Source organism: Pongo pygmaeus, chromosome 19 (genome assembly GCF_028885625.2).
Source record: "Pongo pygmaeus isolate AG05252 chromosome 19, NHGRI_mPonPyg2-v2.0_pri, whole genome shotgun sequence".
NCBI classification, from domain to species: Eukaryota; Metazoa; Chordata; class Mammalia; order Primates; family Hominidae; genus Pongo; species Pongo pygmaeus.
Window position 1 is genome coordinate 53844400 of NC_072392.2, and position 22287 is coordinate 53866686.

A 22287-nucleotide genomic window follows, 5' to 3' on the forward strand; every position below is an offset into this window, starting at 1 on the left:
CCTACCGCAGCCTCTCAAAAAGTGCTGGGATTACAGGAAAGAGCCACCGCACCCGGCCAATGTTCATTTCTCAATTTTGACAAATGTACTATAATGTAAGATGTTAACATTTGGGGAAGCAGGATGAAGGATATATGGGAACTCTCTGTACTACGTTTGCAACTTCAGTAAACCCAAAAATGGCTGGGCACGGTGGCTCACACCTGTAATCCTAGCACTTTGGGAGGCCAAGATGGGAGGATCCCTTGAGTCCAGGAGTTTAAGACCACCCTGGACAACATGGCAAAACTCTATTTCTATTTCTCTATGTATTTAAGAAGATAAAATTTAAAAAATAATTATTCTAAAATAAGACCAAAAAAAAAAAAGAAATGAGAGAAAGGGAAGGAAAACCCATACAGAATAGAAAATACGTAAAAGGCAACCAATTGGAAAATTGAAATGTGTGAATCTTATTTGTATCTGAATTAAACAAACTGCAAAAACTAAAAAAAAAAAAAAAAAATTGTAATACCACACTACACTGACTAAAATAGCTAAAATGAATGAAACTGACAATGCCAAATGTTGACAAGCACATGAAGCAATCAGAACTCTCATATATTGTCGACAGAGGTGTAAAATGATACATATGCTTTGGAAAACTTGCCAATCGTTTCTTTAAAAGTTAAACAATCATTTACTCTATGACCCAGCAATTTCACTCCTAGGTATTTATCCAAAAAACAGTGAAAACATATGTACATAGAAAGCTTTATATAGGAATACTCATTGCAGCTTTATTCACAATAACCCAAACGTGGGCAACGCCCAGGTGTCCATCAAAGGGAGAATGGATAAAAAACTGTATTATGTTCATACAACAGAATATTACTCAGTAATTAAAAGAAATGATTAGTAGCAAATGTACCAGTAACATACACAACATGAATAAAACTCAAAAGCATGCTGAGTGAGGCCAGGCGCGGTGGCTCACACCTGTAATCCCAGCACTCTGGGAGGCCAAGGCAGGTGGATCAGCTGAGGTCAGGGGTTCGAGACCAACCTGGCCAACATGGTGAAACCCTGTCTCTACTAAAAATACAAAATTAGCCGGGTGTGGTGGTGGACGCCTATAATCCCAGCTACTTGGGAGGCTGAGGCAGGAGAATTGCTTGAACCCAGGAGGCAGAGGTTGCAGTGAGCTGAGATTGTGCAATCGCACTCCAGCCTGGGCAATAGAGCCAGACTCTGTCTCAAAAAAAAAAAAAAAAAAAAAAAAAATGCTGAGTGAAAGAAACTAGAAACAACAGAAGTGTACATACAGTATGATTCCATATATATGCAGTTCTAGAATATGCAAAACCGATCTACGCTGATAAAAAAAATCAGAACAGTGATTGTTTCAGGGGTAAAAAAGGCAGCAGGGTTTTAGATATTAAGCCTTTATGAAATGACGGGGAATGTGAAAAGTGACTAGAATTACGTAGAGACCTAATGAAATACTTGAAGATGAAATGATATACTGTCTAGGATATTTGCTTCAAAATAATCTAGAAAGGTGATGGTTTAGGCCAGGTGCGGTGGTTCACGCTCGTCATCCCAGCACTTTGGGAGGCCGAGGTGGGCAGATCACCTGAGGTCCGGAGTTCAAGACCAGCCTGGCCAACATGGCGAAATCCCGTCTCTATAAAAATATAAAAATTAGCCTGGCATGGTGGTGTGTGCCTGTAATCTGAGCTACTCAGGAGGCTGAGGCAGGAGAATCGCTTGGACCCGGGAGTCGGAGGTTGCAGTGAGCCGAAATCAACCCATTGGACTCCAGCCTGGGCGACAGGGCAAGACTCCGTCTCAAAAAAAAAAGAAAAGATAAAAGAAAAGGTGATGGTTTAGATAAAGTAAGATTGGCCACGAGTCAATAATTTTAAGAGTTAGTGATGGGTAAACAGAAATTTATTACCACTATGTGGTAGTTGGTTACAATGACGACCACATTTTCATCTGAGCACGTACTATGAATATGCCTAGCACAATGATGACCACATTTTCATCTGAGCATGTACTATGAATATGCCTAGCACATGAGGTATTATGAGATCCAAGAGAGAAATTTTGGAGTCTATGTCTATACTAAATTCATAACCCTCTTGGGACTTTCAGCCTAAGTACATCACGTGGAGCCAAGAGCCACCCTCGCTGTGCCTCATCTGAATGCCTGACCCACACAACTGTGGGAGATAATAAAATGGTCATTTTTAAGCATGAGGTTTTGAGGTAGCTGTTACATAGCAATAGATAACCAAACATCATTCTCTCTTGTGCATATCTGAACTTTTCTATAATAACAAGTAAAAAAAATAATAATCTGAAGACCACACAAGAGGTCTTCAGATTACACAGGCACTTAGAACTTGTTATACCTTTTGTTACTGACAAAAAAAAAGTCATGATTTGTGAGATTACACTACCAATAAGCAACACATTTTTTCATCTGAGCACGTACTACGAATATGTCTAGCACATGAGGTATTATGAAATCCAACAGAGAAATTTCAGAGTCTATATCTATACTAAATTCATAATCACTCTCAATTCAGCAAGTACCAAAAGACATGTAAATATGACAACGCACACATTAGTTGAAGAGACTGTCATCTGTAAAACTGTATTTTAGAATATTGTTTCTCAACCAACTTTACTGTGAGACAAACAATAAAAACTTTCTACATCACAGACACACCAAAGAAGGCACAAGGCAGTTTTACATAAAGTTTAATTAATATTATTCAACTCCTGGACCAAACCTCAGCACTTCTGAACCACAATCTCTCACAGAAGAGTCTAGAAATCTACATTTATAAGAAGCTCCCAGGCAATTCTTACGTACTGAAGTTTAAGAATTACTGGTATAAAAGGGTGTGGCAGAAAGAGCTGCCTGGACTTGTTCAAAGTTCTAAGAATTACAAGACAAAAATAGGCACAGAATTCAGAAATCCTGGTTAACACACCACCTACCACAGCATGAGTAACTCCCAAAAATATAGCTCTGTGACATGACAAAAGTACTGAAAACCATTTAAAGTTATCTGAGGCAAAAAAATCAAGTTTTGTGTAGAAAGCTAAAATTTGGTCATCATGCCTATAGAAGGAAAGATTCACTGGGAATAAATAAGGTGGGCCACAAAAAGGAAGTATTAGTAACCCCCAAAAGCTCCCCAAAGTAAAGGACAGTACTCTGAAATGTGATTGTATGGGTGTTGAATATGTGAGAAAAGGATGATGTAATCAGAATGAAGTGATGTGAAGTGAAACTTAGTCAGTGCTTTCAGCATTATGAAGAAGACATGATGCCAGAATAGCTAAAGAAAGCTCATGGTCAGCTTTCCTACAGTGAATAAGCATGACTACCAACCTACCCAAGCTATACTGAATTATCCCTTAAGGAATTATTTCACAATGTGAATGAATAAATTTGTATTCTGACTCTAGGTATTCTTGCATTAATTTGGGAAAAATAAACCAGCTTTCTGAAGACCTGATAACCTTGGTGAAATTAACTCAAATCCACAGCTACTTTGAACAGTCTCCTAACCCTTCATTTTTGCAATTAAAGGGGGAAAAAATTTATTCCAAGTCTTACAATTACTGAAGCCATTAAAAGACTGAAATTGTTTAGAGATGGATAGAGGAAGGCTAGCTAGTTGGCTCCCAAGAACTCTAACTAGTTCTTTGATTAATTCATTGTGGCCTAGAATCTGACCCTGAATATCATAAGCCCAGAAACTCATTTTAATAGGACTCCACCAATAGTCAGGCTCAGAGATGCTGATTCACCCTTTCTAAACTTTTAAGAGACTGAAGTAAATATACTACAGTGCTGTAGGAGGCCCAATTCTAAAGATGTTCTCTGGCTGGGCATGGTGGCTCATGTCTATAATTCCAGCACTTTGGGAGGCCAAGGTGGGAGGATCACTTGAACCCCTGAATTCGAGACCTGCCTGGGCAACATGGAGAAACCCTGTCTCTATTTTTTTTTCAATAAATAAATAAAATAAAAATAAAGACGTTCCCCTCATCCTAAGATTCCTGTTTACTGACTATTTCATCAAACACTAGCGAGGTACTGCTGGGAAAGGACTTTACAGATGGAATAAAGGTTACTAATCAGCTGACCTTAAAGTAGAGAGACTATCCTGGATTATCCAGATAGGCCCAATGTAATCCACATGAGTCCTTATACATAGTTGAGGTGCCTGCTGTGGTGGCTCACACCTGTAATCCCAGCACTTTAGGAGGTTGAGGGTTGAGGTGGGAGGATCACTTGAGCCCAGGAGTTTGAGACCAGCCTGAATAACACAGAAAGACCCCTAGACCCCTGTCTACAAAATTTTTCTTTTTCTTTTTTTTTTTTTTGAGACAAAGTCTCGCTCTGTTGCCCAGGCTGGAGTGCAGTGACACAATCTTGGCTCAATACAAGCTCTGCCTCCCGGGTTCACGCCATTCTCCTGCCTCAGCCTCCCGAGTAGCTGGGACTACAGGTGCCCGCCACCATACCCAGCTAATTTTTTGTGTTTTTAGTAGAGACAGGGTTTCACCATGTTAGCCAGGATGGTCTCGATCTCCTGACCTCGTGATCCACCCGCCTCGGCCTCCCAAAGTGCTGGGATTACAGGCATGAGCCACCAAGCCCGACCTACAAAAAAATTTTTTTAATTAGCCAGGCATGGTGGCTTGTGCCTATAGTCCCAGCTAGTCAGGTGGCTGAGATAGAAGGATAGCTTAAGCCTGGGAGGTCGAGGCTACAGTGAGCTGTGATTGTGCCACTGCTCTTTCGCCTGGGTGACAGAGTGAGACCCTGTCTCAAAGTAGAAGAGGAAAGCAGAAGAATCACTCATAAAGATTCAGCACAGGAAAAATAAGGCAGTAGGAGAGGTCACAGAGATTCCCTGGATTTCATCAACAACCTCAAGGACTTCCTGTGCTCCTGGCTTTGAGGATGGAGAAAGGGGGCCCAGAGCCAGGTAATGCAGACAGCCTGTGGAAACGGAGAACATGCCCTGATCAAAACAGTGGCATCCTTCCTAAAACCTTAAGGCAGCGAATTCTGCCAACAACCTGAAAGAACCTAGAAATGGATTCTACCCCAGGGCCTCCAGGTGAGAGCCCAGGCTGGCCAACATCTTCATTTCAGCCTTATGGAACCTGGAGCAAACCAGTTAAGCCTAATGATCTTCTGTGAGACAAATTTGTGTTGTCTTAAGATATCTAATTGTTGGTAATTTGTTGCAGCATCAATAGAAAACTAATATAGATTAATCTACTATGTGAAATTTTAACTGTCAAGCCTGCCAGCATCCTTTCCTGTAAGAAAAACTGCATGGGGGCCAAATGTCAGAAAACTGCTTTAAGTAGGAGATTTAGTTATATGCTTAATATGCTCTGATAACTGACGAAACTATCTTTCTCTTTTTTTTTTTTTTTTTTTTTTGAGATGGAGTCTCACTCTGTCACCCAGGCTGGAGTGCAGTGGTGCGATCTTGGCTCACTGCAACCTCTGCCTCCCGGGTTCAAGCGATTCTCCTGCCTCAAACGCCCAAGTAGCTGAGACTACAGGTGCACATCACCACACCCAGCTAATTTTTGTATTCTTAATAGAGACGGGGTTTCACCATATATTGGCTAGGCTGGTCTTGACCTCAAGTGATCGGCCCAACTCAGACTCTGGAAGTGCTAGGATTACAGGCGTGAGCTACTGTGCCTGGCCGACAAAACTACCTTGACAAAGGTATATATACCAGTCAAGCAGACTGGATATTCACTATGGCTTATTAAACCACCCACACCCATTGCCAGGGCTTGGAAGGACACTACGAACACTCTTATTCCTTCTTTAAAGGTGGCAATACAATTAATCTACAGCCAAGTTTTATTCAGACTTATAAACCAGTCTGCCTCTTCAGTGATTTTATGTATTAACTCATTTGCTGTGTTCACTTTATAACCTGACTCTCAGAAGGTAACTAATTTCCCCAAGGCAAGGGAATGAACTGCTCAACAAAAACACCACTGTCCACATGAACCACATAAAAATACCATGAGCACACAGTGACAACACACTGGCTATGTTTATCAATGAGTTTAAAAAGCAGCATACCTGTTATCCTCATATCAAAAGTATTTCCTTTGAATACTTTCCAAATTTCAAACAAAAATCTGAGTATATAAAACTATTTTTGTGCTTAAATACCTTGATAGATCCACAAAACCCTAAAAAACTTATTGGATAATAATTACCTATTTCCAAAGGGGAGAAAAGGTAAAGATACTCAGAGATTAAGAAAACTAATTCCCTGAAGTCCAAGAGAGCTTAAAGAAAAATGGAAGAAAAGAAAAACTACTTCCCAGTCTAATTCTTGAAAAAAGTGAACAGAAACTCCCAGCAACTTCATCATTACCATTATTTCGTAAGTATGATCGCTTTGATGTTTCTTGTACTCAAAGCCTCGAGTGAAACACTGCAAAGAAAGAAAATTAAATTAGCAAAGCTACTTTCTTAAAGGACAGAGGTGGTTTGTGTTATTCTTCTGACACGTTTGGGTTTTTAAAATTTTATTTTTGGAGAAAGGGTCTCATTCTGTCACCCAGGCCGAAGTGCAGTGGCACCATCATAGCTCACTGCAGCCTGAACTCCTAGGCTCAAGGGATCCTTGTACCTCAGTCTCCCAAAGTGCTAAGATTACAGGTGTGGGCCACCACACCACTTCTTGACAAGTTGTTTTTTTTTTTTTTTTTTTTTGAGACAGAGTCTTGCTCTTTCACCCAGGCTAGAGTGGCGCCATCTCGGCTCACTGCAACCTCTGCCTCCCAGGTTCAAGTTGATTCTCCTGCTTCAGCCTCTTGAGTAGCTGGGATTACAGGCACCCGGCACAACACTCAGCTAATTTTCATATTTTTAGTAGAGACGGGATTTCACCATCTTGGCCAGGTTGGCCTCGAACTCCTGATCTTGTGATTCACCTTTCTTGGCCTCCCAAAGTGCTGGGATTACAGGCGTGAGCCAATGAGCCCAGACAACAATTTTTTAAGGATTCATTTAATCTTGTGTGCAGCTGCAATAGAATGGTGGAATCATGATCACAACTTTTCAGTGGCCCTCACAGAGAAAAAACAAGTCTGAAAAAAATACTTTTTTCTAAGACAACTCTTTGAGAAGAGCATATGCCCTGGAATCACAATCATACAGCCTAAATTTGAATCCTGGCTCTGTAACCGTATTTCAGCCGTTCTAAGATAAATATTTTTTCATATTTTAAACTCTGGGCTGGGCATTGTGGCTTGTGCCCATAGACCTAGTTACTCAGGGAAGGCTGAGGGAGGAGGATCATTGAGCCCAGGAGGTCAAGGCTGCCGTGAGCTATGATTACACCACTGCACTCCAGGCTGAACAGCAGAGCAAGACCCCATCTCTAAAAAAAATTCTTTATTTTTTTTTTAAAGAAAAATAAAAAGTCCCTGAAGTAAGCCTGGAGTAATCCTAGCATTCTGGGAGGCTGAGGCGATAAGACTGCTTGAGCTCAAGAGTTCCAGACCAGCCTGAGCAACAAGGCTAGACCCTTTCTCCACAGAAAAAAAAAAAAAAAAATTAGCTGGACATGGTGGCATAAGCATGTAGTCCCAGATACTTGGGAAGGGGAGGTGGAAGGACCACTTCAGCCTGGAAGATAGAGGTGGCATTGAGCCATGATCATGCCACTGCACTCCAGCCTAGAGGACACAGTGAAACCCTGTCTCAAAAAAACTCTCTGAAATCAAGATTCATCTTATAATCGAAAGTACATTACAACTTTCATCAGCCAGTTTTACATTTTAACATTTCTGAAATTGAGGTGGTTCTTATAATCAATGGTGTCTTCGATCTGATAAAATATGGTATTTACTGTGTGACCTTGAACAAGTTACTTAACCTCTCTTAGCCTAAATTTCTTCATCTATAAAATGGGGATACTAATCATAGGTACTTCATAGGCTTATAGTGATGATTTAAGGGTTAATTCACGTAAAGTACTCAAAATGGTGCCTGGGACAGAGTAAGTACTTATAATTAGTATTATTATTACCATTATCACCCACAAAAATTGTTTCATCCCTTGTCATCTGTATAGAGATCAGTCTTCAACAAGGCAATAAACAGTGTCAACAAAAGGAATAATCTTCCAGTTCTGTTTCCTGTAATTTCAATACCTTAAATTAACTTAAAAAAACAGTGTTATGGCTGGGCGTGGTAGCTCACGCCTGTAATCCCAGCACTTTGGGGGCTGAGGCAGGAAGATCACTTGAGGTCAGGAGTTTGAGACCAGCCTGGCCAACATGAGGAAACCCCGTCTCTACCAAAAATATAAAAAATTAGCTGGGAATGGTGGCATGCACCTGTAACCACAGCTGCTCGGGAGGTTGAAGCAGGAGAATCCCTTGAATCCGGGAGTCAGAGCTTGCAGTGAACCAAGATCACGCCACTGCACTCCAGCCTCGGTGATAGAGCAAGACTCTGTCGTGGAAAAGAAAAAAAAAAACAGCCGGGCATGGTGGCTCACGCCCTGTAATCCCAGCACTTTGGGAGACCGAGGCAGGCAGATCACCTGAGGTCTGGAGTTCAAGACCAGCCTGACCAACGTGGAGAAACCCCGTCTCTACTAAACATACAAAATTAGCCAGGTGTGGTGGCGCATGCCTGTAATCCCAGCTACTTGGGAGGCTGAGGCAAGAGAATCGCTTGAACCCGGGAGGCAGAGGTTGCGGCGAGCCAAGATCACACCATTGCAATCCAGCCTGGGAAACAAGAGTGAAACTCCGTCTCAACAAAACAACAACAACAACAACAACCACTGTTAACTATTAGGGTTTTGTTTGTTTGTTTTTTGATACAGAGTCTTGCTCTGTCATCCAGGCTGGAGTGCAATGTGCGAGGCAGGAAAATCACCTGAACCCAGGAGGCAGAGGTTGCAGTGAGCCAAGATTGTGCCACTGCACTCCAGCCTGGTGACACAGCAAGACTTCGTCTCAAAAAAAAAAAAAAAAAAAAAAAAAAGAGATTCTCCTGCCTCAGCCTCCCAAGTAGCTGGGATTACAGGCACCCGTCATCATGTCCAGCTAATTTTTTTTTATTTTTGTGGAGATGGGATTTCACCATGTTGACCAGGCTGGTCTTGAACTCTTGACCTCAGGTGATCGACCTGCCTTGGCCTCCAAAAGTGCTAGGACTACAGGCATGAGCCACTGTGCCCGGCCAAGTAGTAGGTTTAAACACAGATGTGGACTAATCAACAGTCTGTCTCATCTAACTGCTCTGTTTCTCAACTTTTCACTGGTAAAACATATAATGAAAAATTGGGGCCAGGCGCGGTGGCTCACACCTGTAATTCCAGAACTTTGGGCGGCTGAGACAGGTGGATCATGAGGTTAGGAGTTCGAAACCACCCTGACCAACGTGGTGAAACCCTGTCTCTACTAAAAATACAAAAATCAGCCAGGTGTAATAGTGTGTGCCTGCAATCTCAGCTACTCAGGAGGCTGAGGCAGGAGAATCGCTTGAATCTAAGAGGTGGAGATTGCAGTGAGCAGAGATCACACCACTGCACTCCAGCCTGGGCGACAGAGTGAGACTCCATCTCAAAAAAAAAAAAAAGAAAAGAAAAAGAAAAATTGGAAGGAATAGATTTAATAAGATATAGATCTCCTTAGCAGTTGACAGTAATCTCCGAAATATTACATCATAAAAAATAGCATAAAACTAGGCTAGGAGAGGCCAGCATTAGTGAGTTACCTGCAAGCAGAGGAAAAAAGGAGGTGGCCCACATTCAGCACACTTGATATAAGGCTCCATGAGGTAGGAGGAGCAGCCTCGGCAAGGTGGCTTATCAGAGGGATCATCTAGAACAAACAGAAAACAAATGCACATTTCAGATCACCTTATGGTTATCTTAAGTGCAAAAAGGTGAAAATCCCCAAATGACCACACAAGTAGTGAGCTGAGCTGAAAAGTTCATGGAGACAAGATGAGCTCATTACAAATAAAAAAAAGCAAAAATTATGATCCTTTTAACTTCAGGGCAGCATTGTTCCTTTTCACACAGCATTTACGTAGATATGAACCCTGCAGAGAAATATACAAGCATATGTTTGTTCATTTATTTATATATTTTTAGAGACAGGGTCTTGCTCTGCCACCCAGGCTGGAGTGCAGTGGCTTGACAATAGCTCACTGTAACCTGAAACTCCTGGGCTCAAGCGATCCTCCTGCCTCAGCCTCCCAAGTAGTTAGGACTACAGGCACATGCCACCACACCTGGTTAATTTTTTGTAGAGACGATGTCTCACCATGTCGCCCAGGCTGGTCTTGAACTTTTAGGTTCAAAGAATGTTCCTGCCTTGGCCTCTCAAAGCTCTGGAATTATAGGTATGAGCTACCATGCCCAGTCACAAACACATTTTTAACTGGAAGTTTCATAATATCCCAAACTTATTTTTCCAGGAGCATAAAATGGAAACATACCTACACATACAGTATAAAGAAAATCTGACAAAATGTTAACAACTGCTGAATCTAGGTAGCAAGCATATAAATAATCACTGTAGGCCGGCCACGTTAGCTTACCCTGTTAATTCCAGCACTTTGGGAGGCCAAGGTGGGTGTATCACCTGAGGCCAGAAGTTTGAGACCAGCCTTGCCAACCTGGTGAAACCCTGTCTCTACTAAAAATACAAACAGCCAGGGATGGGGGCACAGCCTATAATCCCAGCTACTTGGGAAGTTGAGGCACAAGAATCACTTGAACCCGGAAGGCAAAGGTTGCCGTGAGCCAAGATTGTGCCACTGCACTCCAGCCTGGGCGACAGAGCTAGACCCTGTCTCAAATAATAATAATAATAATCGGCTGGGCATGGTGGCTCAAGCCTGTAATCCTAGCACTTTGGGAGGCTGAGGCAGGCAGATTGCCTGATCTTAGGAGTTTGAGACCAGCCTGGGCAACACAGTGAAACCCTGTCTCTACTAAAAATACAAAAAAATTGGCTGGGCACGGTGGCTCATGCCTGTAATCCCTGCATTGTGGGGGGCCGAGGCGGGTGGATCATGAGGTGAGGAGTTCAAGACCAGCCTGGCCAAGATGGTGAAACCCCATCTCTACTAAAAATACAAAAACTAGCTGGGTGTGGTGGTGCACACCTGTAATCCCAGCAACTCAGGAGGCTGAGGCAGAGGAATCGCTTGAACCCAGAAGACAGAGGTTGCAGTGAGCCGAGATGACGCCGCTGTACTCTAGCCTGGGCGACAGAGTAAGACTCCATCTCAAAAAAAACAAAAAAACAAAAAAATTAGCAAAGCATGGCGGTATGCACCTGTAGTCCCAGCTACACAGGAGGCTGAGGCAGAAGAACTGCTTGAACCTGGGAGGTGGAGGTTGCAATGATCCGAGATCATGCCACTGCACTCCAGTCTGGGCAACAGAGAGAGACTCCGTCTCCAAAAAAAATTAAAAAAATAAAAAAACACATCATCATCACTGTACTGTTCTTTTGACTTTTCTATTTAAGTTTAAAATTTTTCATAATAAAAAGTTGGGGCAAATAAGAGAAAACTCCTTTATTTATTTTTTTGAGATAGGGTCTCACTCTGTCACCTAGGCTGAAGTGTGGTTGCACAATCATGCCTCAATGTAGCCTCAACCTCCCAGGCTCAAGTGAGCCTCCCACCTCAGCCTCCTAACTAGCAGGGACTACAGGCACAAGCCACCACACCCGGGTACTTTTTTAAAATTTATTTTCTGTAGAGACAGAGTTTCACTATGTTGCCTAGGCTGGTCTCGAATTCCTGGGCTCAAACGGTCCCAGGAATTTGAGCTGCCTCAGCTTCCTAAAGTGTTGGGATTACAGGTATGAGCCACCACACTCAGCTAGCCTCTAAATACATGTCTCCTCTAAATACATATCTTGGAATATACTATTTTATATTTGAGTTCGGATTTTTCTTTTTTTTCTTGGGACAGTCTTCTTGAGACAGAGTCTTCTTGAGACAGGGTCTTAGACTGTCGCCCAGGCTGGAGTGCAGTGGTGAGATCACGGCTTACTGTGGCTTCAATCCCCCCAGGCTCAGGTGATCCTGCCACCTCAGCCTCCCAAGAGGAGGGACAGACTTGCACCACTGCGCCTGGCTAAATTTTTAATTTTTGTAGAGACAGGGTCTCACTGTGTTGCCCACACTGGTCTTAAGAAGTCCTCCTGCCTCAGCTTCCCAAAGTGGTGGAATTATAGGCATGAACCACCACACCTGGCTCTGAGTGGGAACTGAAACCCAGGAAGCTTCCTCCCTTACTCCCATAGTAACATAACACAGCAGATCTTCTACTCCAATGACAGTGGTATGTCTCCAAACTATGAAGACAAGGAGTACAATCCAAACTCTCAAAACTCATAAAAATGCAGATATATGTGTCCCTGGTTGCCCCAAATTCGGCCTCTAGAGTCACGGCAACCTAGCAAAATTGTTTTCTATGATCAATCACAAGAATCTAAGAGAAGAAAGGCTTTGAAGGTAGATGAAGGAATTTAATTTGTTCAGCCTGGAACAGGATTTCTCACATTCTGTAATAGTATTTGCCTCCCTAAAGTCCAAGAAACATTCTTCAAGGTACCTTTCCCTCTTCCAAGTGATGATCACTGTTCTCTTTATTTCTTTTTAAGAAGATAGAGAGGGTGGGCGCAGTGGCTCAAACCTATAATCCCAGCACTTTGGGAGGCCGAGGCGGGTTGATCACTTGAGCTCAGGAGTTCAAGACTAACCTGACCAGCATGGCGAAACCCCATCTCCACTGAAAATACAAAAATTAGCCAGATGTGGTGGCAGGCACCTGCAATCTCAGCTACTCAGGAGGCTGAGGCAGGAGAATCGTTTGAACCAGAGGTTGCAATAAGCTGAGATCACACCATTGCACTCCAGCCTGGGTGACAAGAGCGAAACTCCATCTAAAAAAAAAAAAAAAAGACACAGAAGAAAATGATGAAAGAAAAAAATGTACTCCTGGCAGTAGCTTCAAATTCAATATATGAAACTGTGCAGCTACTTCATTTCCCCCATTTTAAATTTTAATATAGAAAAACAAATCTTGCTATGTTGCTCAGGCTGGTCTCAAACTCCCAGCCTCAAGTGATCCTTCTGCCCCAGCCTCCCAAAGTACTGTGATTACAGGAGTGAGCCACTGCATTGAGCCAAAAATTGTTGTATATTAAGTGACAGATGCCAACTTCTACCAAGTTACCCTCTTCCTCACTTCCTGTTAGATATAAGCTTGCTTCTCTCTTTCCTCCAACTATCCTATTTTTAAAAAAGGCATCAGCCACTGAGCAAAGTAGTTTTTTTTTTTTTTTGAGACGAAGTCTTGCTCTGTCGCCCAGGCTGGAGTGCAGTGGCGCGATCTCAGCTCACTGCAACCTCCACCTCCTGGATTCAGGCGATTCTTCTCCCTCAGCCTCCCGAGTAGCTGGGACTACAAGCGCACACCACCACGACCGGCTAATTTTTTATATTTTTAGTAGAGACAGGGTTTCACCATATTGGCCAGGCTGGTCTTGAACTCCTGAAAAGTGGTCTTTTTTTTTTTTTTTTTTTGGAGACAGTGTCTCACTCTGGTTACCCAGGCTACAGTGCAATGGTTTGATCTCAGCTCACTGAAACCTCAGCCTCCCACGTTCAAGCAATTCTCATGCCTCAGCCTCCCAAGTAGCTGGGATTACATGTCTGTGTACCAAGCCCAGCTAAATTTCGTATTTTTAGTAGAGGGAGGGTTTTCCCATGTTGCCCAGGCTGGTCTTGAACTCCTGGATTCGAGCAATCCACCTGGTGTAACCTCCCAAAGTGCTAGGATTGCAGGCGCAAAGTGATTCTTTAAATCCTTATGTCAAGAAGCAATTACTGGGTGGGCCACGGTGGCTCATGCATGTAATTCCAGCACTCTGGGAGACCAAGGTGGGTGGATCACTTGAGCTCAGGAGGTCGAGACCAGCCTGGGGAACATGGTGAAACCCTGTCTCTACAAAAAAACCCCACAAAATTAGGCAGGTGCAGTGGTGCATGGTTGGTGGTCCCAGCTATACAGAGGCCTGAAGTAGGAGGATCACTTGAGCCAAGGTCGAGGCTGCAGTAAGCCATGAGCACGCCACTGCACTCCAGCCTGGGTAAGAAAGCAAGACCCTGTCTCAAAAAGAAAAAAAAAAAAGCAATTACTTTGTAAGTTCTTAACATTCCAGACTAAAATAAAACTGTAAAGTATGTCATCCACAATTAGCATTCTGAAAAATATTTTTCCAACCTTTCTTCTATATAATATAGTACATATATTCAACAAAAGTAGAGGCTGGGCTCAGTGGGTCATGCCTGTAACCCCAGCACTTTGGGAGGAAAAGGCAGGATGATCGCTTCAGCTTAGGAAGTCAAGACCACCCTGGGCAATATGGCGAGACCCTGCTTCTACCAAAAATAATAAAAAGAAAAAATAGCCAGGCACGGTGGCTCATACCTATAACCCCAGCACTTTGGGAGGCTGAGCCGGGTGGATCACTGGAGGTTAGGAGTTCAAGACCAGCCTGGCCAACATGGTGAAACCCCACCTCTACTAAAAATACAAAAATTAGCTGGATGTGGTGGTGGGCGCCTAATCCCAGCTACTCAGGAGGCTGAGGCAGGAGAATCACTTGAACCCAGGAGGGGGAGGTTGCAGTGAGCCGAGATCACACCACAGCACTCCAGCCTGGGTGACAAGAGCAAAACTCCGTTTCAAAAGAAAAAGTGGAATATCATACATGTTTTTTCACTTGACAATATATTGCAGACATGTTTTCGTGACAATACACACTGACCTTCCTTGTTCTTTCTAATGGATAAATAACATTCCATTGTATCCATTATATTATATAACCTAATTGTACTCAACTCCCCCCTAGGGAGACATTTGGAAATCTGAGGAGGTACCTTTTTGTTGCCGCAATGACCAGAGCCCCACGGGCATTCTGCAGGCCCCTAAAACAGGGATTCTAGATATCCTACAATGCTCAATATATTCTAATAAAAATTGACTTTTTTGCGTGTCCTGTGCAACTTTCAAATGTCCCACCAGACATTCAAGTGAATGAAAAATCTCATATGACCTAGAACCTAATTCCATGTTATATATAAAGCAAAGTATTTTTGACAATTTTAATATGCACTGAAATTTCCAGAAAGGCAACTGTATATAAGTCTAGAGGAGAATGTATTTTGTTTTGTTCAGAACGTTTAGTTATTCTAGCTTCTGGTGTTTATTAGTCACCAACATGACACACTTGAATCATTCTGCATTTGTATATGCACAGTGATTCAACATATGGGTTCAAGTATCTAGTACTTAAATCATGTCTTCTATCATAATCATGTGTAAACATATTGAAATACATATTGCTTTATTATAAATTACATTGTTTTACCATAGATTACTTCTCTTGTATTTATCTCTTTTATTACAGTTAAGGCATTATCATTTTTATTTTTTGAAATTATGTATGCCAGTCATGGTGGCTCACGCCTGTAATCCCAGCACTTTGGGAGGCCAAGACAGGTGGACCACTTGAGGCCAGAAGTTCAAGACCAGCCTGGTCAAGATGGCGAAACCCACCTCCACTAAAAATACAAAAATTGTCCGGGCCTGGTGACGCACACCTGTAGTCCTAGCTACTCGGGAGGCTGCGGCATGAGAATCACTTGAACCTAGCAGGCAGAGGTGGTAGTGAGCTGAGATCGTGCCACTGCACTCTAGCATGAGCAACAGAGCGAGACTATGTCTCAAGAAAAAAAAAAAGAAATCACGTATGTAGACATATTGTCTATGTATTTTATTTCCAAATAGTAAACTTGGCTGATTGCAAACTCTGCCTCTCAGACTCAGTGATCCTCCCACCTCAGCCTCCCTAATACCTGGGACTACAGATGCATGCCACCATGCCCAGCTTTTTTTTTTTTTTTTGAGACGGAGTCTTGCTCTGTTGCCCAGGCTGTAGTACAGTGGTGTGATCTCAGCTCACTGCAGCCTCTGCCTACCAAGTTCAAGCCACTCTCCTGCCTCAGCTTCCAAGTAGCGGGAATTACGCCCACCAACACACCCGGCTAATTTTTGTATTTTCAGTAGAGGCGGGGTTTCACCATGTTGGCCAGGCTGGTCTCGAACTCCTGACCTCAGGTGATCCGTCTGCCTCAGCTTCCCAGAGTGCTGGGATTACAGTCATGAGCCACTGTGCCCGGTTTCTTGTATGTACATTTCATATCTGTTCCTCAGGATATATATTTTCCTAGAACTAGAATTATTGAGTGTACACTTATTAAGCATTTTTTAGGTTTTTGATACACAGAGCCCAACTGTCCTTCAAAAGGTATTTCAAAATTTTTTAAAACCTAAGAGAAAGGCTTTTTATTTATCTATTTTTTCACTGAGATAACAGGAAACAAGAAAGAGGCTTTTTTTTTTTTTTTGAGGCAGACTCTCGTTCTGTTGCCAGGCTGGCAGGCTGGAAGGCTGGAGTGTAGTGGTGCGATCTCGGCTCACTGCAACCTCTGCCTCCCAGGTTCAAGCGATTCTCCTGCCTCAGCCTCTCAAGTAGTTGGGACTATAGGTGTGTGCCACCATGTCCAGCTAATTTTTGTATTTTCAGTAGAGATGGCGTTTCACCATGTTGGCCAGGATGGTCTCAATCTCTTGACCTCGTGATCCGCCTGCCTCGGCCTCCCAAAGTGCTGGGATTACAGACATGAGGCACCATGTGTGGCCGAGTGAGGCTTTTTAACCATCATTCAAATTCAATAAAGGGTTAATAAACTTGACTACACTAATAAAAAGAAAACAAAAAACTTTTTTTGGCAAAAACACCATAAGGAAAGTAAAAAAGCAAGTATACTGTAAGAAAATATTTGTAAACATATCAGAAAAAAGCACTGAAATCCCTAGTATGCAAACAACTTTAAAAAATTGAGAGGGAGGCTGAGGCAGGCAGATCACCTGAGGTTAGGAGTTCGAGACCAGCCTGGCCAACACGAAGGAAACCCCATCTCTACTAAAAATACAAAAATTAGCTGGGCGTGGCAGCATGTGCCTGTAATCCCAGCTACTTGGGAGGCTGAGGCAGGAGAATCGCTTGAACTCGGGAGACAGAGGTTACGGTGAGCCGAGATCGCACCATCGCACTCCAGCCTGGGTGACGAGCAAAACTCCGTTTAAAAAAAAAAAAAAATTGAGAGGGAGAATAAAGACCAAAGATCCTGCTGCAAAAGACACAAAGATAATTTGGGGAAAAAAAAGAGACATAAAATGGCCTTAAACATATGAAAAGATGTTCAGCTTCACTCATAAGCAAGATAAAAATTAAAACTACCCTGACATATAGTTTCTCACCCATCAGATTGGCAAAAGTTTCAATGCCTGACAATATAATTAGTCAGGCTGTGGGGATATAGACACTTTTTTTTTTTTTTTGAGAAGGAGTTTCACTCTTGTCGCCCAGGCTGGAGTGCAGTGGCACAATCTTGGCTCACTGCAACCTCTGCATCCCAGGTTCAAGCAATTCTCCTGCCTCAGCCTCCTGAGTAGCTGGGATTACAGGAACGTACCACCAAGCCCGGCTAATTTTTTGTATTTTTAGTAGAGGCTTCACCATGGTGGTCAGGCTGGTCTCGAACACCTGACCTTATGATCCACCTGCCTCGGCCTCCCAAAGTTCTGGGATTACATGCCTGAGCCACCGCACCCAGCCCGGGCACTCTTACGTATCACTGGTGGGAATACAAAATAGTACAACTCATATACAGGGGGATTATCTTTTGACCCAGCAATCTCACTTCTAGGAATTTTTTACCATGAATATACATTTCCAATAATACAAAAATACACACGTCCAAGGTTATATATTATAATATTAGATGTAATTGCAAAATACTACTTAGATGTCCAAATATAAGCAATTATTTGAATAATAACATATCCACATAATGAAGTATTATGCAACTATAAAAAACAGAATGAGGACAACCTCTACCAACTAATACAGTATTTCCAGGAGATACTATTAAGTGGGGAAAAAAAAGTACAATCCTGGTGCTGATTGAAGAATTTTTTTAAAAGTACAAAAGAACACATATATATAGTATGCTATCTTTCCTATAAGAAATTAGAGGCCGGGCACGGTGGCTTGTGCCTGTAATCCCAGTACTTTGGGAGGCCAAGGCGGGTGGATCACCTGAGATCAGGAGTTCAAGACCAGCCTGGCCAACATGGTGAAATCCCGTATACAAAAATTAGCCAGGCGTGGTGGCAGACGCCTGTAATCCCAGCTACTCAGGAGGCTGAGGCAGGACAATCACCTGAATCCAGGAGGTGGAGATTGCAGTAAGCTGAGATCGTGGCACTGCACTCTAGCCTGGGTGACAAGAGCGAAAGTCTGTCTCAAAAAAAAAGAGAAAAGAAGAAGAAAAAAATTAGAGTAAAAAACAGTCCTCTTATCTTTGCAAAAAGGATTAAGCGACAGATTAAACCAGGAAACAAGGAAGTTGGTAAGTACAAGGGGTTGAGGGCAGGGGATAGTGGAATTATATTGATGTTGGGAGCCAGGGTTCTCACTGAGTAAGACATGTGAATGAGGAATTAATGCAGACAAGAAAAAAGCCTATGATGATGAATTAGAGGTATCAATGTGAACTCATGATTTCCTAAAAAGAAGTATATGTGTACGTAAATGTGTATGTGTGTATGTATACTGGCATACATGTATATAGCACATAACATGCATATATTTCCTAGTTCTGTCAGCCAAAAGGGCCAAGATGCAAAAATATTCTAGTAGATGAAAAGATCTTGGTCTCTGACATGACTCCCTTGTAAAAGTACCAGGACTCCTCAGAGAAGTGGCTGATTCCAGGGCGGGGGGAGTACAGGATGCACTTGGAGTATTTAGTTACGCCAAAAAGGATGGAGATGCTAAAAAGAAAAAAAAAAAATGATGAGGGTACGCTATAAGGATGTAGGAGCCCATTTGAAGGGACTCCCGGTGGCCAAATTTGGAATAATCCATGAACCTAGCTAGTTATGTATGCTAATAAATCATAAATCATTGAAAAAATAGGAATTCCTGTGTCCATAATAAAAAATAAGCAAAAAAGTGAACAGATAAAGAAAATGTGGTACATATATACCATGGAATACTATGCAGCCATAAAAAAGTAATGAGATCACATCCTTTGCAGCAACATGGATGGAGCTGGAGGTCATTATCCTAAGCAAACTAACACAGGAAGAGAAAACCAAATACCCTCTGATCTCACTTACAAGTATGAGCTAAAAAAACAAGAACACATGGACACAAAGAGGGGAACAGAAACCAGGGCGTTCTTGAGGGTGAACAATGGGAGGAGGGAGAGGATCCAAAAACTACCTCTCGAGTGCTATGCTTATTATCTTGGCGACAAAATAATTTGTACACAAAACCCCTGTGACAAGAAGTTTACCTATATAACAACCCTGCACATGTACCCCTGAACCTAAAATAAAAACTGAAAATGCTAACTAGTAAATGTGGAGAGAGCACTAGATTTGGCGGGGTGGGGGGAATCATCTTTTTGCAACCTTAATAGTAAAAAGATTGGGCCAGGCATGGTGGCTTATGCCTATAATACCAATACACTGGTAGGCCAAGGTGGGGGATCGCTTGAGCCCAGGAATTCAAGGCTCCAGTGGGCTATGATTGTGCCACTGCACTCCAGCCTGGGTGATAGAGTGAGACCCCATCTCTTACAAATAAAAAAAATTAAAAAATAAAAAACATATATATACATACACGGAGAAACAGAGACAGCGCGCATGCAAATGACAAAGCAGATGGAGTAAAAGGTTAACAAAAGGTATGTGGGTATTGTTTGTATTCTTATTCTTGCAACTTAAGTTTGAAATTATTTCCAAAAAGAAGTTTAACATTATTTTGGACACTCCCAGCATTGAAGCAGTCCACTTAGATTTCTCTATATGTAAAATGAAAGAGTTGAACTAGATGTGTCTGAAGACTCCATTCTCTTCTAAATTTATATTAGGAGTGTGATCAAAAAGTAAATTAGAGCTCCTTTAAGAAATTGTTCTGTCAGGCCAGGAGTGGTGGCTCACGCCTGTAATCCCAGTACTTTGGGAGGCCGAGGCTGGTGGATCACCTGAGGTCAGGAGTTCAAGACCAGCCTGACCAACAAGGTGAAACCCTGTCTCTACTAAAAATACAAAAATTAGCCGGGCGTGGTGGCAGACGCCTACACTCCCAGCTACTCGGGAGGCTGAGACGGAGAACTGCTTGAACCCGGGAGGCAGAGGTTGCAGTAAGCCGAGATCATGCCACTGCACTCCAGCCTGGGTAATGCAGCAAGACTCCATCTCAAAAAAAACACGAATTGTTGAAGAGGAAACAACATCCAAAAAGTACTTTTCTGATTCTTCTCATTAGGATACTACTAAACATCTAACAATGGAATTTCTATTTCTGCGAAATCTCATATATTCAGAATCAGGGAAAAAGAGCAGTATAATTTTTTTTTTTTTTGAGACAGATTCTTGCTCTTGTCACCCAGGCTGGAGTGCAGTGGCATGATCTTGGTTTACTGTAGCCTCTGCCTCCCAGGTTCAAGCAATTCTCCTGCCTCAGCCTACCAAGTAGCTGGGATTATAGTCACCAGCCATCACCTCCAGCTAATTTTTGTATTTTTAGAAGAGACGGGGTTTTGCCTTGTTGGCCAGGCTGGTCTCAAACTCCTGACCTCATGATCCGCCCACCTCGACCTCCCAAAGTGCTGGGATTATAGGCGTGAGCCATGGCGCCCGGCCAGTATAATTTTTTTATCCATAGTTATGGCTACTTGAATTTACTCCATACATACCCCATAATTCTCTACATTATTCTACTGTGGTTTACTCTTAGAAACAAGCTCCACATCAAGGGGGAGGTGGGATGATCTTTCCTTTATCTTACCACTAACACATTTCTTATCAAGGTGCCTGAAACATGTCATTAGTCTAAACAGAAATCCCATGGCTTTTCTAGGTTTAACTACAGGTTAATCAGAATATGCCTGGTCCATCTCAGCCTCATTTTCTCTTTTTTTCTTTTTTTGAGACAGAGTCTCACTCTGTCACCCAAGCTGGAGTGCAGTGGCACAATCTCGGCTCACTGCAAGCTCTGCCTCCCGGGTTCATGCCATTCTCCTGCCTCAGCCTCCCGAGTAGCTGGGACTACAGGCACCTGCCACCACGCCTGGCTAATTTTTTCTATTTTTTACTAGAGAAGGGATTTCACGGTGTTAGCCAGGATGGCCTCCATCTCCTCACCTCGTGATGTGCCTGCCTCGGCCTCCCAAAGTGCTGGAATTACAGGCGTGAGCCACTGCGCCCGGCCGCTTCATTTTCTTGTAAGACCCAGGGTCATATGTTTGTGTCATGTGTTCAATGGGTAATCAATATGTATTAACTGATTTTATTTTGATACTCATAATTCCCTTAGAATCAGAGTCAAAGGGCTTTATTGCCTAACTTCATTGTTTATTTTTCTTCCTTGATCAACTTCCACTCTAGTTTGCTATTAATAGTCACCTGAAGGCCAGGAGTGGTGGCTCACACCTGTAATCCCAGTACTTTGGGAGCCCGAGGTGGGCGGATCACCTGAGGTCGGGAGTTCAAGACCAGCCTGGCCAACATGGTGAAACCCTATCTCTACTAAAAATAAAAATAAAAAAAATTAGCTGTGTGTGGTGGCGCACACCTGTAGTCCTAGCTACTCGGGCGGCTGAGGCAGGAGAATCATTTAAAGCCGGGAGGCAGAAGTTGCAGTGAGCCAAGATCATGCCACTGTACCCCAGCCTGGGCAACAGAGGGAGAGTCCATCTCAAAAAAAAATAATAATAAGTCATCTGAGACTTGTTCCCACTGTACTTACTGCTAAAGGAACCCAAACGGTCCATTCTCTAATTGGCAACGAGTGCTGCTTTGGTCTTCCTCAGCACAGAGCTTCTTCAAGACTTCAGAACCAGCGAACACATACACCAAAGCTTGATGACTCCCTAGGAACAAACAAAAGTGGCACATGGATCAGAAAATCATTCAAAGGGACGAGATAAAGAAAAGATATGCAACATACTCAGCTCTGCCACATCTTAGCTTTGTAATGTTGAAAAATTATTCTACCTCTGAAAACCTGTTTCTTCCTCTGTAGTGG

The 22287-nt window shown here is 42.7% G+C and overlaps 1 protein-coding gene across 16 annotated transcripts in view; it reads right to left on the reverse strand.

The window, feature by feature from the left end:
• TADA2A (transcriptional adaptor 2A) overlaps window positions 1-22287 on the reverse strand; it is a 75047-nt gene that overhangs the window by 48491 nt on the left and 4269 nt on the right. For 5 of the 16 annotated variants that reach the window (XR_010124524.1, XM_054456884.2, XM_054456883.2 and 2 more), the window contains exons 2-4: window positions 22009-22132; window positions 9800-9906; window positions 6435-6494 (exon numbers count right to left, since the gene is read on the reverse strand). Coding sequence is in view for 13 of the 16 variants with exons in the window: in XM_054456884.2 (XP_054312859.2) it covers window positions 6435-6494; window positions 9800-9906; window positions 22009-22033 (192 nt within the window). In the remaining 3 variants the exon portion in view is untranslated. Of the gene's footprint in view, window positions 1-6434; window positions 6495-9799; window positions 9907-11200; window positions 11323-12813; window positions 12997-18409; window positions 18461-22008; window positions 22133-22287 lie in introns of those variants that run through there. The other 11 variants (XM_063655512.1, XM_063655510.1, XM_063655516.1 and 8 more) reach the window with 9 other exon arrangements.